Below are 21,498 nucleotides of genomic sequence, written 5' to 3' on the forward strand. Positions count from 1 at the left end.
TCATGTCATCTTCCAAACACTGATACATGCACATAAATTCCTTCCTTGAACATCTTATGTGAAATAGACAACTGGAGGTCAACAGTAGTAGCAGCAGAAGGTCGATAAGGTACACACACACACACACACACACACACACACACACACACACACACACACACACACACACACACACACACACACACACACACACACACACACACACACACACACACACACACACACACACACACACACACACACACACACACACACACACACACACACACACACACACACACACACACACACACACAATCATATAATACAACCACATCTCTATGCTTTGTGCAATGTGATAATACATGTATAGACTGTCACTTACTATACACACAAGCATGTAACTTTACATCCACACTAGCACATTCACAAATTTATTGAAACGGTTTATGCCAATAGAGTACAATACAATATCTATAAGACTACTGTTGCATTAAGATAAAACTTTCAATAGAAAATAAATACTGCATATAAAAAACAAGAGAATATTAGTAATTATAAGCAAGAGCCAAGGAAAAGTCAGTTTCGGTCACATTCTAATCATCCTTCGTCAATATTATTATTCACATGACAAACCCAAAAATGTATTGAATGTTAAAGTAAACTACTGGTTAATAATTTAACAAAGTTAATATAACATTTGAATTTTAAGAGTTATCATTTATTTTGTAGGTAAAAGGCTGTTTGGGGATGTCAGTGAGTAGGATTAAAGCAGTGAGCTGCTTGGTAAGGATCAGGTGGTAGACAACTACAGACAGCAGTACAGGGCTGTGTCAGGTATGTGGTTGCAACATTTCTGAAAATGCCCATGTTTTCCAAAACTCCTGGTTGGAGTATTTCTTGCTTATTTCCACCTGATTCTGTGAATCCTCCAACCGAGATTTCTGGACTACCTGGAAATGTTGGGAAAGTTACCAGAATTTTGCAACCCTTGCAAGTATGAGGGCCAGGCAGGCTGGTCAGACAGCGTAGTGTTTGTTAAGGCGCTGTAGGGCGTCGGCCACGATGTCCAGTTCATGTCTCAGATCCTCCACCATGCTGTTGATACTGGATGTGTCTTTCAGCACGTCCACACTGTGGGTGTACGGGTTGTACCTCACTGTAAACGGACGCTTGATGGTCTTGGCAAACTCCCTGTGTGCATAAGAACAGATGATGACAAAAACATAACACAGCCCAGGTTTGGAAAGGTGAAAGAATAGTTTATTAGCCCACTAACAGTTTATCTGCCCACAAAACAGCCAAGAATGTAATGTCACAATTGACCTACCTCATCTTGACTTTGGCCTCTTCAAAGCTCTCTGACACAAAGTAGACATCTTGGAATGTAGTGATAATGCACTCCTGCTTGCAGGTGACCTTGGGGTCAAAGGGCAGGATCTTTGCATTGTCAGAGAGTGCATGCTGTATGAGGGGGGGAAAGTATCTTAGGATTCTTCCTTTGCATCAGATGGTGTTTTTACGCTTTAAATGGTGTTTGAATATTAATATTAATATGAAATACTTTTACCTTCAGCTCACTGATAGAGGAGAGAAGTCCTGCGCCGTAGGCTCTCATCTTTCCCTCCTGTTTACACAGGCCAAACTCTACTGTGAAAAAGTAACACTGCAAAACAAAAACACAAAAAGCCAACCAAAAACAGTTAAATTCAAGCACAGTGTTTGGATATTGTTATAATGTAAACAGCACTTACGGTGGCCAGCGTCTGGACAGACTCATCTGAGGCCCCCAGAGAAGCCAGACCTATCTCCTGGGAGAACTGGGCAAAACTAGGCTCCGCCAGCAGAGGGACATGACCCAACAGCTCATGACATGTGTCTCTGTAATGCACACAGAAACACACACATACATACAGTATGTGGATTGTTAAGCCAATGAGCGGACATGTGCAACTTTGTGACAGTGTAACCAAGTGTTCTTCCATTAGATTTTTGAAACAATCATCCCCCCTATCCACATCGATGGGACAGTAGTGGAGAAGGTGGAAAGTTTTCAGTTCCTCGGCGTACACATCACTGACAAACTGAAATGGTCTACCCACACAGACAGTGTGGTGAAGAAACCTCAGGAGGTTGAAAAAATGTGGCTTGTCACCTAACACCCTCAAAAACTTTTACAGATGCACAATTGAGAGCATACTGTCAGGCTGTATCACTGCCTGGTACAACAACTGCACCGCCCGCAACCGCAGGGCTCTCCAGATGCTGGTGCGGTCTGTACAACGCATCACCAAGGGCAAACTACCTGCCCTCCAGGACACCTACGGCACCCGATGTCACAGGAAGGCTAAAGAGATCATCAAGGACAACAACCACCCGAGCCACTGCCTGTTTACCCCGCTACAATCCAGAAGGTGAGATCAGTACAGGTGCATCAAAGCTGGGACCGAGAGACTGAAAAACAGCTTCTATCTCAAGGCCATCAGACTGTTAAACAGCCATCACTGCCTACATAGACTTGAAATCATTGGCCACTTTAATAAATGGAACACTAATCACTTTAATAATACCACTTGAATAATGTTTACATATCTTGCATTACTCATCTCATATGTACAGATGAAGTCGGAAATTTACATACACCTTAGCCAAATACATTTCAACTCAGTTTCACAATTCCTGACATTCAATCCGAGTAAGAATTCCCTGTCATGTAGGATCACCACTTTATTTTAAGAATGTGAGATGTGAGAATAATAGTAGAGAGAATGATTTATTTCAGCTTCGATTTCTTTCATCACATTCCCAGTGGGTCAGAAGTTAACATACACTCAATTAGTATTTGGAAAGCATTGCCTTTAAAATTGTTTAACTTGGATCAAACGTTTTGGGTAGCCTTCCACAAGCTTCCCACAATAAGTTGGGCGAATTTTGGCCCATTCCTCTTGACAGAGCTGGTGTAACTGAGTCAGGTTTGTAGGCCTCCTTGCTCGCATACACTTTTTCAGTTCGGCCCACACATTTTCTATATGATTGAGGTCAGGGCTTTGTGATGGCCACTCCAATACCTTGACTTTGTTGTCCTTAAGCCATTTTGCCACAACTTTGGAAGTATGCTTGGGGTCATTGCTTCAATATATCCACATCATTTTCCTCCTCATGATGCCATCTATTTTGTGAAGTGCACCAGTCCCTCCTGCAGCAAAGCACCCCCACACCATGATGCTGCCATCCCCGTGCGTCACGTTTGGGATGGTGTTCTTCGGCTTGCAAGCTTTCCCATTTTTCCTCCAAACATAACGATGGTCATTATGGCCAAACAGTTCTATTTCTGTGGACATTGCTCCAAAAAGTACGATCTTTGTCCCCATGTGCAGTTGCAAACCGTAGTCTGGCTTTTTTATGGCGGTTTTGGTGCAGTGGCTTCTTTCTTGCTGAGCGGCCTTTCAGGTTATGTCGATATAGGACTCGTTTTACTGTGGATATAGATACTTTTTCACCTGTTTCCTCCAGCATCTTCACAAGGTCCTTTGCTGTTGTTCTGGGATTGATTTGCACTTTTCACACCAAAGTATGTTCATCTCTAGGAGACAGAACGTGTCTCCTTCCTGAGCGGTATGACAGCTGCATGGTACCATGGTATTTATACTTGCGTACTATTGTTTTTTACAGATGAACGTGGTACCTTCAGGCGTTTGTAAATTGCTCCAAAGGATGAACCAGACTTGTGGAGGTCTACACATTTTTCTCTGAGGTCTTGGCTGATTTCTTTCAATTTTCCAATGATTTCAAGCAAAGAGGCACTGAGCTTGAAGGTAGGCTTTGAAATACATCCACAGGTACACCTACAATTGACTCAAATTATGTCAATTAGCCTATCAAAAGCTTCTAAAGCCATGACATAATTTGCTGGAATTGTCCAAGCTGTTTAAAGGCACAGTCAACTTAGTGTATGTAAACTTCTGACCCACTGGAATTGTGATACAGTGAATTATAAGTGAAATAATCTGTCTGTAAACAATTGTTGGAAAAAGGACTTGTGTCATGCATGAAGTAGATGTCCTAACCGACTTGCCAAAACTATAGTTTGTTAACAAGAAATTTGTGGAGTGGTTGAAAAACGAGTTTTGATGACTCTGTATATACCGTATTCTACTGTATATCAACTGTATATACCGTATTCTATACTATCTATTGCGTCTTAGCCTATGCCGCTCTGTCATTGCTCATCCATATATTTATATATTCTTATTCCATTCCATTCCTTATTCCATTAGGTATTTGTTGTGGAATTGTTAGATATTACTTGTTAGATATTGCTGCACTGCCGTAACTAGAAACACAAGCATTTCGCTACACTCACAATAACATCTGCTAACCATGTGTATGTGACCAATAAAATGTGCTTTGATTTGATTTGAATGATTATGTATGCAGAGGCACCTTTGAGTACCTATCTCATGCTGGACTGTAGCTGTGGAAAATGCCCTTTTGAGTTGCAATCAGCCGGAAGAGTTAAGTTTTCTTAGGGGTGTGACAGGCCAGGTTTGTTCAATCAAATACAGGCTCTTTATATGGAATGATACTCTATGTTCCTTTATGATGATTTTCAGTATGGTGACGTACTGCTATGTTTACAGTATGTGACTATGAACATCACACTGATAAACTCAACATCAGATGGATTTTTGTTCAACAATGAAAGTAAATTAACATTTGCCTAGACTAACTTCTCCTTATTAATGTAACATGTGTCAAGGGGTACTTACGGCTCAGGTGTGTAGAGAGGGTCAGAGCTGTGGCGAACATACTGAGTGCAGTGGAAAACCCGGAAAGCCAAACCTGCCAGAAAGTCTCGTGGGGAGAGGTAACCTGCCACGGGCCGAATGATAAAGCCTGTGCGCTCTGATGAAACACACACATACGTTTTTACTCATGTAAAAGGCCACGACACATTCAGCAACATCTAATTTGATACCCCTAAATCCACACTTTTCATTTTACAATAGCCTTCATTATGCTGATAAACCTGAGCATCAGACTGAATGAGACTGTGTGGTGTCATGTACAGCGGCAGACTCTGCCTGTCTCACCTCTGAGGAAGTGTGACACATCTTCCAGCTGGGGGATGTTGTCCTCCCTGCAGTCACAGTGCTTGGACAGCAGTGGCAGGTTCTTCAGGTACTCCCGGCAAGCATGGGTTGGATACAGCTTATTGAGCTCCCGATAGACCACACCCCAGGTCTTCACCTCCTCCTCTGTGAACTCGATATGCGGAATTGGATTCCCACTAAAAGAGAGGGAGAAAGACAGAAACAGAAAGATAATGAAAGAGAGTAGCACTACAATGACACTGTAGGCCATCATTGTAAATAAGAATTTGTTCTTAAAACTGACTTGCCTAGTTGAATAAAGGCTACTTTTTTTAAAAATACAGTAGAAATGTCTAACAATACCTGTGTGCATTAGGACATTAAAGTATTAAATACACATAGCGTCATAGCTTTCCATATCAGATCTCACATAGCATGATAATATGACCTACTGTTTGTAGCTCATGGCAAGATCAGCAAAGTGTTTCCTTCTTTTGCGGTAGACATTGTCCTTGAAGCCCTGCAGACAGAAAAGATAAGTCATTGAGGTGTGACAGCAACTCATGCACTGACTTACTGAGTGGCTATTCCGTAAGTGTGCCGCTTATCACAACAGAAGTATTAGTCTAATCCTCCATCTGCCACTCTAATACAGTCAGTGTAGTTCTAACTGGCTTTGATAGTTGTACCATTGTCACAGGTTTGCCTCCTGTTTCAGTAGGTCAGTGAGAGTCTGAGACATAGAGATCCTATATTATGAATTATTGGATATCTTGTGGCCTATGGTGGTCTAGCGGTCTAAGCCGCTTACCCTGGCACACATGTATACCAGAGTCAGCATGGATTCAAATCAGGCCCACTGCCCTTTGACTCCCCCTGTCTTTCCAACACTATTCTCTCTTCAATAAAAGCTCAAAAATTACAAAAGGAGTGTGACTGCCACACTCATTAAACATTTTTATTTTAAAAGAATTATAGGATATCTATGGTCAGACCGGCTTGCAACTAGAATGTAAAGTCATTGACCAGAGCATATTAGAAGGTATGCCTACTGGGTGATCAGCATCCAGGTCTAAGCCATACATCAAGACACGGTTAGCACACATGTCCAGGTCTGAGATTTTCTTTGGGAACCAGGGAATATCTTCAGTGTCTGAAACAAAAAAAAACATGGGATAATCTGGGATGGCCTCTACACTAGATTTTAGTCATGTCTAGGGCTATTCGGGATCCTTGGGACATCCCTACCTCACTGAAGTTTACATTTAAAATGGTTAAGGTAAGGGTTAGGGTTATGGATAGGTAAGGGATATGGTTATGGTTCGGGTAAGGGTAGGGGTTAAGGTTAGGGTGTGGCGTAGGGATGTCCCAAGGATTCCGGATAGCACTGACCCTTTAGTAACCTCGTACAACAATCCGGAAGTCTCTCTTTCGCTACACGCAGAGGTAATTAGTCTGGTAATAGGTAATAAGCCTATGTGGCTAGACTTTAGGGACTCTGAAATAATTTCAAAAGTAGCAGCTAGGCCTACCTTCTTCAGGCAGGCTGGAATTGTCAGGTTGGTCATGGTCCATATCAACTACGTTGGCGGCATGCTTTCGTAGCAGCTCAGTGAGCTCCTTGAGTTGCTCGTGGCTGCTGTCACAGTCAACAAAGATCTCAAACTCTGAGCCGCGCCGCCTCGATTTTCGGGACTCGATGTGAACAAGGTTGACGTGGTTCTCCTGGTGATGATTATAATAACAAGACATTTAAAGTTATGTCATGTATCTTGATGTGCATGATAATGTTTCTACCAGTGTTGGGGAAGTTACTATGAAAAAATTGTTTACAAAGCTACCAATTACTTCACACTGGAGGAAGTTAAGCTACACTAAAGCTACCCTTAAGAAAATATAGTTCAATTAACTAAAGTTACTTAGAAAAATGTGTTAACTACATCAAAACTACTTCTTGATAAATTATCATATCTAAATCTGAAATGTCATAGACTACAAGTTGCAAGAACATATCACTTTGGAGTCAGATGTTAACAGAATGTGTAATTTATCCTATTAAACACAAAAACTATGTTTCAAGTGAGAATTAGGCAAGTCCAATGCTGAAAAAGAAAGGAAATGATTGCCTACTTCACACATATTTTATTTTTGCAACAAAAAAGTAGTCTGTAATCCCAGTACTTAGCTTCACCGCTACATGCCCCCCAAAAAGTTATTAAGTAATGAAAACACTACAAGATTTGAATTGAGTTCAACTACCACCAAACTACTGAAAAATGTAGTTAAATTACTAGTTGAACTACATGTAGTTCCCTACTTCCCAACACTGGTGTCTACCATCACCCGTTTGGTATGTGATAGCCTACTTGAAAATATTCAACCTTACTTGAAAAAGTTTTAGCGCCTTAACGAGCCCGCCAACTTCATTCTTGAGGGAAAAGGCGATGGCCGTGCGACCCTTTTCTAAAGAGCAACCATTCTCCCAAGATGAACTCTTGTTGTCCTTGTTCTCGTCGATCTTGCTGAAGGTACACTTTTTCATCTGTTGGGAAAGTGAGGGAAAATATTCATGAAAAACAAACCTCGGAGCTGGCTAGGTCTATTTGTGGAAAGTAAGGATTTGGCAGTGTTTTGGGCTATGATACACTATTTATCAAGGCTGAACAGGAAGTTAATTGTTTTGGAAAAGCACATCACCTCCAACGACAATTTGTTTGAAAGGGCAAGCTGCGTTTTAAATGGACTGATAGGCCTACGGATTTGTTCAATATCCTGTGCTAAGAGACGTATTTGAACAAGAGTTTGCTAGCCTCACAAAAAAAGGGCAACTAAATCAAACAATGTATTTCCACAACCAAAGCTCACCAAAGTGTAAATTAACCCTCCTGCTGTGTTCCGGTCGAATTGGATCAATTTTCAAGTTTTCTCTCTGAAAAATGTAGTTCATTTAATCTGATTGTCATAAGGTTCCTTGACTTCGTCCACACAGCGCATCTGAACACACAAAATACATTTTGATAATTTTCCTGACATTTTGGGTGTTTTATTTAACTTTTGTACACCTGTGGCGTTCCCATTAGAAATGAATGGGTGAGACTACAATTAGTGTATAAAATTTAGTTCAGGCACATGCCCATTCATCAGATGGACACACTTCCTCTCCCAGACCACCACATGCATGTGTGTTTGAGCACACACACACACACACACACACACACACACACACACACACACACACACACACACACACACACACACACACACACACACACACACACACACACACACACACACACACACACACACACACACACACACACACACACACACACACACACACACACACACACACACACACACCTCACTCCCCTTCTTGGCTTCCATGGCAACCCCCACGGGAATATAATATGTCCCCCACGGCAACCACACCTGTTGGCATTCTCACAAACAATCGCAACGTTGTTTCAATAATATATAGAACTTTTCTCGCAGCTCTGGTATATCAAGCTTTTTTGAGGCCTTGCTCACAATTCATTCTCTGGCAGCACAATGGCCAAACGATATACTGTATGTGAGGCTCTTGATCATATCTTTGATCATGACACTGGTAAGGAGGAGAGAGGACAGGAAATTGACAGTGAAGATACATTAGAGGAGAAAGTGTCAGAAGTTGAAGACAACACAGAATATGATCCAGACCAAGAGACACCCGATGTGGAACAATCCAGTGATGAGGAAGAGGGCCCTGCTGAGGTTGTTATTACATTCCGGTCAAATAATGGGAATTTGTCGTGGTCTTCATCCCCAACAGAGAGGAGAGGTCGGCTGAAAATGTTATCAGGATGACCCCAGGGCCAACGAGATACGCCATATCCCGGGTTGATTACATAAAATCCTGCCACTATTTAAAAATGTGAAATGGTTTCAAAACAAATGCCTTTGTTAAACTTTGACACAAAGTAGTCTGTGATAAATAGCACAATATGTTTAATCTGAGTATTTGTTATAGTCAAAATAATCCATACATTATGTTTTTGTTACTCAAAAACGAGTTTTATGAGTTCAGGTCAATGAGGCCTACAGGCCATAAATAGTAAATAGAATGTCACGCCCTGACCATAGAGAGCCTTTTTATTCTCTATTTTGGTTAGGTCGGGGTGTGACTAGGGTGGGTAATCTAGGTTGTTTTATTTCTATGTTGGCCTGGTATGGTTCCCAATCAGAGGCAGCTGTTTAGCGTTGTCTCTGATTGGGGATCATATTTAGGCAGCCATTTCCCCACAGTTTTTTTGTGGGATCTTGTTTATGTGTAGTTGCCTGTGAGCTCTCCATAGCTTCACGTGTCGTTTGCTCTTTATTGTTTTTGTGAGTTTCATTAAATAAACATGTGGAACCCATATCACGCTGCGCTTTGGTCCGATTGTTCTTACGACGATCGTGACATAGAAGATCAAAACTTGTAATGTTCACAAGAACTTAAGTTGATGAAAAAAATCTCTAACACAACATTAGGTGATAATATAAGTATTATTATGGATTTATAATCAGCTATAATGGGGCGGTCATTTTGGACCAGGAACACAGAATTAATTAACATGAAACGAACACAACAGGAGGGTTAAGAGTAAACAATCACAGTATTTACTGCAGCTGAACGCAAACTGAATACTTCACCTAATCAGGCTACTTCGAGATTTCAGGACTGGACAGCGACTACACTTGGCTGCACGCAGAAGGAACTTTAAAACTATGACTGCAAATAAAGTATAGGGACAAAATAATGAGATCATAATTTAGACTGATACTGTTAGGTCTAAATATTTACCACACACTTAATTAGACTATAGATTGGAAGCGTTAAATTGTCGATTTTTTCCCCGACAAAATGTATTTTGGCAATGCTGAGTTGTGTCTGTCTCATTGTAAAGAGATCTGCAGCAGTAATCGCATTTGGTGACGAATGATAGCGCTCTCCAATCCAAGTCCAACCCGGGATTATAGATAGCTACTTGCAGCGCAGCAATAAATCCATCAAGGGAACATATCCTGGACGTATTCTCTTATCATCTTTAGGTGTTCAAATTGTTGCTTTTGTCGGTTTCATTTCAGTTGATGCCAAATGTCTTTTGGGGCCAGTCTATGTCAATCATCAGAATATTATAAATAGTTTTGGAATAGGCTAATTAATCTAAATTAAATGTACATTTACTGACAGGAAATACAATTAAAATCAACATGTTGCACACAAACGTGCACATTCTTATCAATTACTTGCGTGGTTTTAGTTTATATCTCAATGATATGCCTAAATCAAGATGCAGTGGCTCGTTGTGAACACTCACAAATAACTTCTTTTATCTAGTCTGATGTCTACGAAGATCTGCGGCGTAAGCGTTCTGAAAAGTTATGACTGCGAGCTCCTTTATTTCACTTTACTATAATGTATCTTGCAATGACCTCCTTATTGTATGACGTAGGCTACGCATCTCATTTGTCTCCAGATTGAGGTGGTTTATGGCACACATAAGAGAGCTAGCTAAACCTAACCAGAGGGGAGGGGAAAACTCTGATATGAACAGAAAATAAATTAACTAATGAAGTGGAGGGTAAGATTACAGATTGCATCATGTTTGATTATTCAAGCCTTTGCCAAAAGCTTTTTAAATCAAATACAATTCAACGTAAAATGACTGTTCATTTGCATTGTTCCATGAAAAATAATTTAGTTTAGTTTAGCCAGTTATTATTTACTTACAATATAAATTTAACTTACCTCATTATTCAGTTGCTTTTCCTCATAACAAGTGTGCAATGAAGAACTCATAGAGTCGAAAGACCTTCCTCTGCGCGGCCCGTCAACCTTGTTTGAGTACATGTCAAAGTCCTTTGATTGATATGTTTGAGTGAGAATAAGTAAGGCAGTCCACTATTGCTGTAGCTGCTATGATATACCTATGAGTCTCTCACTCAAAGCACAAGGCGCCTCAGTATTTATGAACACTGAGTGGAAGGAGGGGGTAGGGATGGGGTGGGGGGAGGAGTATCACAACTATATGCCTAAATGTAACATGGTAATGGTTATACAACTAATCTCACATTAATGTCACACACTGATGATTACAAAATATTCACTTTCATGAAGGGAATCAGTAGCCTTTAATAATGAGGCACTGTTGGTGTAGTTGTGATTGCTTGCTTGCTAATTGACACGAGGGAAATGTAAGCCTATCATACAGCCTACACCAACAGCAAAACATCCCAGGTCTAAGGGTTTTCATATCGATGTCATATCATATACTGTACATAAACTACATTTTTTTTAACAACACAATCCCAACTACTCATCCCTATAAAAATTTCAGCACCACAGCGTAATGGACAGTTTCCCCCATCTGGGCGGTTCTGCGGCTTCCAAAATAAGAGATCTATCTATACCGCACACACAAAACGTGACCTGTTGTAGACCTTGACATTTTCACATTTGTTTGGTATACAATTAGTCATTGTAGTCTTCCTCTTGTTCTCTTTTGAGTGTGGTTAGAGAATGTTTTGAAAGACACCTGTTGAGTAAAGACCACAGAAAATACCAAACCTGAATTTAACTAAGAGTATATTAAATAGTGGTGACAGATACTCCTGCCCCGCTTCCCATTGTAGTCTAGGCCTATACAGTGCCTTTGGAAAGTATTCAGACCCCTTGACTTTTTCCACATTTTGTTACTTTACAGTCTAATTCTAAAATTCATTCATTTTTTAAAAATCCTCGGCAATCTACACACAATACCCCATAATGACAAAGTGAAAACAGGTTTTTAGAAATTGTTGCACATTTATAAAAAAGGAAATACTTTATTTACATAAGTATTCAGACCCTTTGCTATGAGACTCGAAATTGAACTCAGCTGCATCCTGTTTCAGCTGCATCCTGTTTCCATTGATCATCCTTGAGATGTTTCTACAACTTGATTGGAGTCCACTTGTGGTAAATTCAATTGATTGGACATGATTTGGAAAGGCACACACTTGTCTATATAAGGTGCCACAATTGACAGTGCATATCAGAGCAAAAACCAAGCCATGAGGTCGAAGGAATTGTCTGTAGAGCGCCGAGACAGGATTGTGTCGACACACAGTTCTGGGGAAGCGTTCCAAAAAATGTCTGCAGCATTGAAGGTCCCCAAGAACACAGTGGCCTACATCATTCTTAAATGGAAGAAGTTTGGAACCACCAAGACTCTTCCTAGAGTGGGCCAAACTGAGCAATCGGGGGAGAAGGGCCTTGTTCAGGGAGGTGACCAAGAACCCGGTGGTCACTATGACAGAGCACTAGAGTTCCTCTGTGGAAATGGGAGAACCTTCCAGAAAGACAACCATCTCTGCAGCACTCCACCAATCAGGCCTTTATGGTAGAGTGGCCAGACAGAAACTACTCCTCAGTAAAAGACTCTTGACAGCCCGCTTGGAGTTTGCTAAAACCATGAGAAACAAGATTCTCTGGTCTGATGAAACCAAGATTGAACTCTTTGGCCTGAATGCCAAGCGTCACATCTGGAGGAAACCTAGCACCATCCCTACGGTGAAGCATGGTGGTGGTAGCATCATATTGTTGTGAGGTTTTTTAGCGGCAGGTACTGGGAGACTAGTCGGGATCAAGGCAAAGATGAGCGAAGCAAAGTACAGAGAGATCCTTGATGAAAACCTGCTCCAGAGCGCTCAGGACCTCAGACTGGGGCGAAAGTTCACCTTCCAACAGGACAATGACCCTAATCACACAGCGAAGACAATGCAGGAGTGGCTTCAAGACAAGTCTCTGAATGTCCTTGAGTGGCCCAGCTAGAGCTCGGACTTGAACCCGATCGAACATCTCTGGAAAGACCTGAAGATAGCTGTGCAGCAACACTCTCCATCCAACCTGACAGAGCTTGAAAGGAACTGCAGAGAGAAATGGAAGAAAATCCCAAAATACAGGTGTGCCAAGCTTGTAGCGTCATACCCAAGAAGACTCGAGGCTGTAATCGCTGTCAAAGGTGCGTCAACAAAGTACTGAGTGAAGGGTCTGAATACTTATGTAAACATGATATTTCTGTTTTTATATTTAATAGATCTTTTTTTTCTCTGAAAACCTGTTTTTGGATTGTCATTATGGGGTATTGTGTGTAGATTAATGAGGGGAAAAAACTATTGAATCAATTTTAGAATAAGGCTGTAACGTAACAAAATGTGGAAAAATTCAAGGGGTCCGAATGCACTGAACTTCCTGAAAAACTCCAGGACCCAATTGCACATGTTTGGCTACTGTATGACGAACCTGAGGGAGCGGGGGCGTTATGTTCCTAAGGGAGCTTGGTACAACATAATAAATGTGTTAATGAACAGTGGTCGTATTATAATAATGATGTGGATGTTATGAGCAATTCTTGTGTTTACAAGCTCACACCGTTAGTAATTGCATTAAAAGTGCAAATAATAAGGGTTTCCTTTAGGAAAAATAAATGCAACACATGACTAATCTTTTATTCAGACATTCTCACGCAACAGCTCCTGCTTTATTGGTCTTTGTCTCCACCTCCACTCCTCGGTCACTAGACTGAGAGACTGAGGTAGGCTAACCATGACTGCCGGTAAACAAGACTGACCACGCACTGCTTTGTGCGTCTCAAATACCCATCTAATTAGACCATGTGCAAAGAGGCTACTCAGTGCCCCAATTCACTTCTACCTCTGACTGAATTGGAAAAGAGACAGTTTTAGCCGGATTAGTGGAAAATAGTTAAATACTGGTTGTGTGAAGTGTTCTGTGCAATGTAGCCTGTATACAGTTGTAGGCTACACACTATTTGGATGGATATGTGTGTGTGTGTGTGTGTGTGTGTGTGTGTGTGTGTGTGTGTGTGTGTGTGTGTGTGTGTGTGTGTGTGTGTGTGTGTGTGTGTGTGTGTGTGTGTGTGTGTGTGTGTGTGTGTGTGTGTGTGTTACATGAGAGGTCCATGACCTCTGTGAGTGAGGGGATACAGAGACCTGAGGATCAGGCAGGGGGGCTATCTAGGAATGAGGATATGGTTTCATGTGTAGCCTTATTAGTATAGATAGTCTGACGGGATGGATATGGTTTGACCTCTCTTCAGTTTGTGGTGGGAAAAGTTCAGTAAGGAGGCCAGGAATCCAGTAATATCCCAGAAATGATTCTAGTTATAGGAAATATTTTTGTGAAGCCTACTATTGTATACTGTTTAGCTGATTAGGTTCTCACATAAGACAAACTCACTTACACTTTTTTTTATTAGCAAATAAATATAATAAAACAATTTTACAATTTCACATTTTGCCAATAGGTTTACCATTAAGCAGCCTAACATATTTGACAAATAGTTTGTAATGTACAGAGCACACATTTTTCTGTCAATTATCCTTAGGAAACAGCAGCCACATTCACATTCACAACATCACATCCTGTCTGTGGGAAACTCAATATGAGACCTGGCCCGTTCAAATATACGTACTCACAATTCGGAGTCAGATCCATCACTATGATGTCTAATGTAGTTATGGAGCTCAGTCCCTCTAAACTCCAGCCAATAGAACTATGAATCCTTGTGTGTATTCATGTTCTCTAAAGTAGCCATGGAGCTTGGACCATCTTCATACAGTCTAATGATCAGTATCCGGTATAATGCAAGACAGCATATTCATCATTATCATCAATAAAATCATTATTTTTATCTATCAGAATATAAAGCCCACTGAAATAAGGGCCTATTTTGACTCCTATATTGGCAATGCAATGATGGGTCAGGGTGCATTCAGATTTAATCGTTGACGTTTTTGTGTGGACAACAGACAACCTTGTGATAAATGCTTGGTGACATTATGAGTTGACATTGAGAAGACACAGATTTCAGACAACTGTGATGTCCCGGTTTAGCACCTTGAAGGGATGAGCCTTTTGAGATGCATTGAGATTGGAGAGCAGGATTATTGCACAGCATGAGATTTACTTAATCTGTGTCTCCCTCATCTCTTCCACATCGGCAACAACCAGGCTGAGCCGTGAGTAACCATGTCAGAGAAGCTTGCATGACTACCATGACCTTCACACTGAAGACGTTTAAAACATTTGTCTATTTGAATCTTTGCCAAGCATTGAAACATGTATTCAAAGATCAGTTTATTGACTGTTTGCTCAAACCTCTCTTTTCATCTGTCAGATGTTTTTATTGAAGGGAAACATTTGATACACAATAGCCCCCCCCCATCTTTACTGACCCTCAGTTTACCAGACATTCTCACATCACTTTCCAGAAAAGCTCAAGCTTGTCTGAAACCTAGCCCATGTGAGAGGTCAGTCTGATGAGGAGATGATGGTGAGAGTGAGCAAGGGGCTGAGAGAGAGTCTCATTTTAGGAGGGTCTGGATGGGGATTACTGGACTCTGATCCTGTTCATCGCTACCCATTGACCCATACTTTCTCCCCTCTACCCTCCACACCCTTTCAGTCAATTTGGCCTCAGTGTATCTGGACAGATGAGAATGTAATTCTAGTTTAAGGTGTGTTATTAAAATCATGTACCAATGCTTCACTCAACTGATTCTCTCACCATTTAAAATGTCTTCCTTCTACCAAATTAATGCATTTCCTTATTATGATACAATGCATGGAATAAATGGAATGAGAATAAACAGCAATGGAACATACACTCCCATACGTATGTATTTGGACAGTGAAGCTACAACTTTTAATTTAGCTCTGTACTCCAGCATTTCAGATTTGAGATCAAATATTATATTTGAGGTGACAGTACAAAATCACACCTTGTATTTTAGGGTATTTTAATACATACAGTGGGGTCTGACATTTTTGACAAAAAATAAATCTAGATATAATTTATATATATATTTCAAATACTGGGTAAATAATGAGGAGATTATAGTATTTTATACTAATACGATTGCTCAGAGAAAGGGATTTTGTTCAACAAGTAATATTTTTTTTTCTCAAAAAGGTAGGGGTCAAAATTATTGACGCCTCTGTTTTCAATACCTCACCTTACTAGAACAACGGCACTGAGCCTTTTTATAAAATGTTTTATGAGTTGAACACATTGGGAAGGATCTTAGACGTTTACTCCATACAGAATCCATCAAGATCTCTGATATCTTCCGTCTGCACTTATGGACTGCCCTCTTCAATTCAAACCACAGGATTTTAATGGGTTTCAAGATTGCGATGAGATGGCCATTGCAAAATGTCGATTTTGTGGAATTTGATGTGTGCTTGGTATGAATAATGATAAATATCATACCAAATATCAAGTTTTGTGGGCATGATCTTTGTGCATCTGTAACTTTCTAACTCATCATTATTCATTCACGATGCATTCATGATTATCAGTAATCATGGTAGCATCCACATTAATAAAGAAGTGTTCAAGAACATATTATATTCTTATTTACAATAAAAGTGACTCCAAAATGACATATTACATTATTTACCATTCATTTCTATTGGGCAGAAAATAATCCGAAACACAACCAAAACAAGCTGCAAATGTATCCAACAAGTTTGTAGACACAAGCTTGATGTAGTCATTGCGTGCTAGGAAAATGAGACCAAATACTAAACCTTTGACTACATTTAATACACTAAAAGGGTAATTTGTCCAATTACTTCTGACACCTTCAAATGTGAGGACTAGAGACATAAAGTGCTGTAATTTCTAAATGGTAAAACAGATATGTACTGTATATAAAATACCAACAAATAAAATGTGACATTCTGTGCTATTGCCTCATACTTTATAAAACATTTGATCTCAAATCCAAAATGCTGGAGTGTATAGCCAAATTAAACGTTTTAGCTTTACTGTCCAAATAAATACATAGCGGAGAGTCCATAGCTCTTGACTAAAACTGGGAAATATTGTCTTGACAAATAGAATAATAGGAACAGAATTCGGTAAAATGATGTACATTTACCCTACTATGCAAAGGTTTGAAAATTATATTTAATTGTTTGGTATAGTCCTAGATTCTTTGCTCTACATTGTCAATGTTTTTTGTATACTTCACGTGGGGAGGAGATGTTAATTAAAAAGACTGAGTGTATGCACCTCTCTTTCAGCAGGAGAGTGTCTTTTGTCAGAGCCCTTTTTGAAGAGTCTTCTATTATGGGGGAGGAAAGCTATGCTCACCCATCTGATTATCAGAATACATGCTTTTCATCCTGTGCCTCTGCATCTATCACCCATGTGACAACCAGAATGAAGCTTATATTCTCCTCCTGTTTCCATTGGACCCTATTTGATAAACATTGAACACCTGTCTGTCACCTTTATATAAGAAGTAGACTCAATCAAAGGTTAAGAAATAATTCTAAGTGTAAAAAAACATGTTTGCCATCTGTCTAAACCAGATTACACAATAAGCATGCAAATCACTGTTCCATGAACATGGTGTAATTATAGGACTGTTGACACTAGATATGCAGTATGAGTCGACTTCGGAAAATACGTAGAGGGACCTAATTGAAGTGCACCGTATTTGTCACTGATGTTGGAATGACTGATGAGGTGATGAGTCTGGGTTGATGGGCCAGGGAGGATCTCATGTAGTGATGTACGCTACATGTACAGTTGAAGTCGGTTTACATACACTTAGATTGGAGTCATTAAAACTCGTTTTTCAACCACTCCACCAAATTCTTGTTAACAAACTATAGTTTTGATAAGTCGGAAAGGACATCTACTTTGTGCATGACAAAAGTAATTTTTCCAACAACTGTTTACAGACAGATTATTTCACTTATAAGTCACTTTATCACAATTCCAGTGGGTCAGAAGTTTACATACACTAAGTTGACTGTGCCTTTAAACAGCTTGGAAACTCCAGAAAATTATATAATGGATTTAGAAGCTTCTGATAGGCTAATTGACATCATTTGAGTCAATTGGAGGTGTACCTGTGGAAGTATTTCAAGGCCTGCCTTCAAACACAGTGCCTCTTTGCTTGACATCATGGAAAAATTGGCCAAGACCTCAGAAAAAAATTGTAGACCTCCACAAGTCTGGTTCTTCCTTGGGAGCAATTTCCAAATGCCTGATGGTACCACGTTAATCTGTACAAACAATAGTACGCAAGTATAAACACCATGGGACCACGCAGCCATCATACCGCTCAGGAAGGAGACGCGTTCTGTCTCCTAGAGATGAACGTACTTTGGTGCAAAAAGTGCAAATCAATCCTAGAACAACAGCAAAGGACCTTGTGAAGATGCTGGAGGAAACGGCTACAGAATTATCTATATCCACAGTAAAACGAGTCCTATATCGACCTAACCTGAAAGGCCGCTCATCAAGGAAGAAGCCACTGCTCCAAAACCACCATAAAAATCTAGACTACAGTTTGCAACTGCACATGGGGACAAAGATCATACTTTTTGGAGAAATGTCCTCTGGTCAGATGAAACAAAATTGAACTGTTTGGCCATAATGACCATCGTTATGTTTGGAGGAAAAAGGGGGAGGCTTGCAAGCCAAAGAACACCATGCCAACCGTGAAGCACAGGGTTGGCAGCATCATGTTGTGGGGGTGCTTTGCTGCAGGAGGGACTGGTGCACTTCACAAAATAGATGGCATCATGAAGATGGAAAATTATGTGGATATATTGAAGCAACATCTCAAGACATCAGTCAGGAAGTAAAAGCTTGGTCGCAAATGGGGTCTTCCAAATGGACAATGACCCCAAGCATACTTCCAAAGTTGTGGCAAATGGCTTAAGGACAACAAAGTCAAGGTATTGGAGTGGCCATCACAAAGCCCTGACCTCAATCCCATAGAATATTTGTGGGCAGAACTGAAAAAGCATGTATGAGCCTGGAGGCCTACAAACCTGACTCAGTTACACCAGCTCTGTCAGGAGGAATGGGCCAAAATTCACCCAACTTATTGTGGGAAGCTTGTGGAAGGCTACCTGGAACATTTGACCCAAGTTAAACAATTTAAAGGCAATGCTACCAAATACTAATTGAGTGTAAGTAAACTTCTGACCCACTGGGAATGTGATGAAAGAAATAAAAGCTGAAATAAATCATTCTCTCTACAATTATTCTGACATTTCACATTCTTAAAATAAAGTGGTGATCCTAACTGACATAAGACAGGGAATTTTACTAGGATTAAATGTCACGAATTGTGAAAACTGAGTATAAATGTATTTGGCTAAGGTGTATGTAAACTTCCGACTTCAACTGTATACATTTGTATGCAATAATTGACTATCTAGAGAAAATCTGTATCAGTCACCTGGACAATATTTCCCATCTACTGTAAGAGCTGCGTCTTGTCTCGCCATAACTGTTTTCCATGAAAACAGTTCAGCCATGGCTGAACCACGTGAAAGCAGGAAGACAGGTTTGATGCAGGAAGGCAGTGGGCAAACATGTGCAGTCAAGAGAGTGGACATGATGAGAAAATATGAATGCATGGTTCAATGGAAATTCAGGCTGTCAGGTCCACTTTGTGCAAGACATGGATCCACAGGATGAATGACAGCTAAAGGAAAGCTCTGGGGCAACAGTGAACGAGAAGTCAAATCATATTAACTGTATGGCCATGAACCTGACGGTGGGCGTTTGATTCAGTCTCTCTTCCGTCCATGCTTTAGGTAGAGGAACAGAGATAGGCCCTACCACTGTCTCTAATTTTAAGACTGCATCATCATTCATGATACTAAGCATGATACAACTGCCCCCAGCCCCCACCCAAAGAGTTTGTGTTTGCATGCAACCATAGACTCTATATAACAACAAGCCTTTGCGAATTCCAAAAGTGGCGACAGCAGCACCACCATGTGAAAGACCAAGGAAACATTTTTTAAATCTCAACATGGGTACAAGTTTCACACATGATGAAACTGGTTGAAAATTCTCTCTCTGTACTGAATAGGCCTGCAAGATACGAAAGGGATAACTTGCACATAGATTGTAGTACCAAGCGGGCAAAATGACAGAATCCACACATGATAAAGTGACATGTATCTGTGTTTATCCATCAATTTGTTGTTGTTGTCTCTCTCTCTCTGTCTGTCTGTCTGCTAGATTATACTGACTAAAAGTATTTCTGAAACAGAATTCACCATGCATCATGTGGCGTACAGCAGGTCAGCCACCAGGGGGAGACTCGTCAAGGACTGGTGACAGACGGAGTATACATCACGAGGCGATGGCTCCATCTGCTGGACGTGCCAGGTCTCGACGGGCTCTCCGGCCAGGACTAATTGGGGCTGATTGGGAGTTGGTGAGTAATCAAGGGCTGATTTCTCACCAGCTGTACAAGTCCCATAAAGCTGCCAGAAGAGCAGCACACAGGGAAGAGAGTGGGGGAAGAAAGGACACCCGTATAGTTGGGGGCGGTTGCAGACGAAACAGGAGTGAGTTCAGTTTTTGATCCCCACAGGATACAACAAGACCCGGAGCCAAGAAGACGGTATCCCGGAGAGGGTCTCATCGGAGAGACATATTCTTTTCTTTTGAACTATTATTTTAATAAACACCTTTGAAACTGAGCTAATCCTACTCTCCGTGTCTGATCTGTGTAAACGTTTTGACCCAACCCCCTGGTCTGCCACAATCATTAACAACACCACTCACTGTACTTGAAATGAGTGGCCTACTGCACCACTTTTCACACCCTGGGAATCTTGGAGTTGGCTCATTCACTATAAAAATTCCTGTCCTCTGATGTTTACACATCCTGAGGTCTCTACTGGGCATGTCTCACTGAGGTAAAGACAGATTCAGGTTGGATCTTCGACAGATATTTGCCTGTAGTTTTCCTTACATTCACCAACAGCAGTTAGGGACTGTCAACATAGTGACAAATCCAATTTTTCAAATTTCAATAGCTCTTTAACCATTACTCCTAAAATTTCAAAACTGCCATCAGATTATCTAGAACCATAGACACGCATTGCACACACTGTTTTGTTGGTTTACATCTCACACAATTTTAAATTATTTAAATTTGTAATTCAATAGCGCCTTGGTCATGTGACCCACACCTCAAACAAGGTTCATAATGTACACTCAGTGGGCCTACACATTGCACACCCTTTTGTCTGTCCATTTGCATCTCATGAGAATTTTTTTAAGATTCAAATTTCAATAGCTCCTTAGTCTTATGACCTACAGCCCTCAAACTACTTTCAGAATATCCACTGAGCAGCCTTCTATGTAGCACAACCTTTTGTTTGTCCATTTTCATCTCACAAGATTTTACATAAATGTTCAATGTTTTTTAACGTTTCTAATTTCAGTAGCTCCTTGGTCACGTGACCTACAACCCTCAAACTACTTTCAGAACATCCAGTCACTAGCCTTATATATTGCACACCCTTTAGTTCATCCATTTTCATCTCAGGTGACTTTACACA

General features: G+C 40.6%; 1 protein-coding gene across 1 annotated transcript; it reads right to left on the minus strand.

Moving 5' to 3' along the window:
• Positions 1-246: 246 nt before the first annotated feature.
• LOC139575922 (tryptophan 5-hydroxylase 1-like) lies at positions 247-11,014 on the minus strand. The gene is made up of 11 exons (XM_071401378.1): positions 10,846-11,014; positions 7,459-7,614; positions 6,605-6,797; positions 6,125-6,225; positions 5,525-5,592; positions 5,073-5,269; positions 4,749-4,884; positions 1,734-1,860; positions 1,550-1,645; positions 1,310-1,443; positions 247-1,173 (listed from the first exon to the last, which is right to left on the minus strand). Exons 1-11 carry the CDS (start codon positions 10,945-10,947, stop codon positions 999-1,001), a joined length of 1,485 nt encoding a protein of 494 aa, XP_071257479.1. The 5' UTR covers positions 10,948-11,014; the 3' UTR covers positions 247-998.
• Between the last annotated feature and the right edge of the window lie 10,484 nt (positions 11,015-21,498).

The sequence above is a fragment of the Salvelinus alpinus genome, chromosome 5 (genome assembly GCF_045679555.1).
Source record: "Salvelinus alpinus chromosome 5, SLU_Salpinus.1, whole genome shotgun sequence".
NCBI classification, from domain to species: Eukaryota; Metazoa; Chordata; class Actinopteri; order Salmoniformes; family Salmonidae; genus Salvelinus; species Salvelinus alpinus.

Coding starts and splice junctions, on each gene's coding strand:
- LOC139575922 (XM_071401378.1), bottom strand. CDS start 10,947: ATGTACTCAAACAAGGTTGACGGGCCGCGCAGAGGAAGGTCTTTCGAC. Junction 5,593..6,124: donor ACCTGGATGCTGATCACCCA/GTAGGCATACCT, acceptor TTCTGTCTGCAG/GGCTTCAAGGACAATGTCTA. Junction 1,174..1,309: donor GAGGCCAAAGTCAAGATGAG/GTAGGTCAATTG, acceptor TTATGCACACAG/GGAGTTTGCCAAGACCATCA.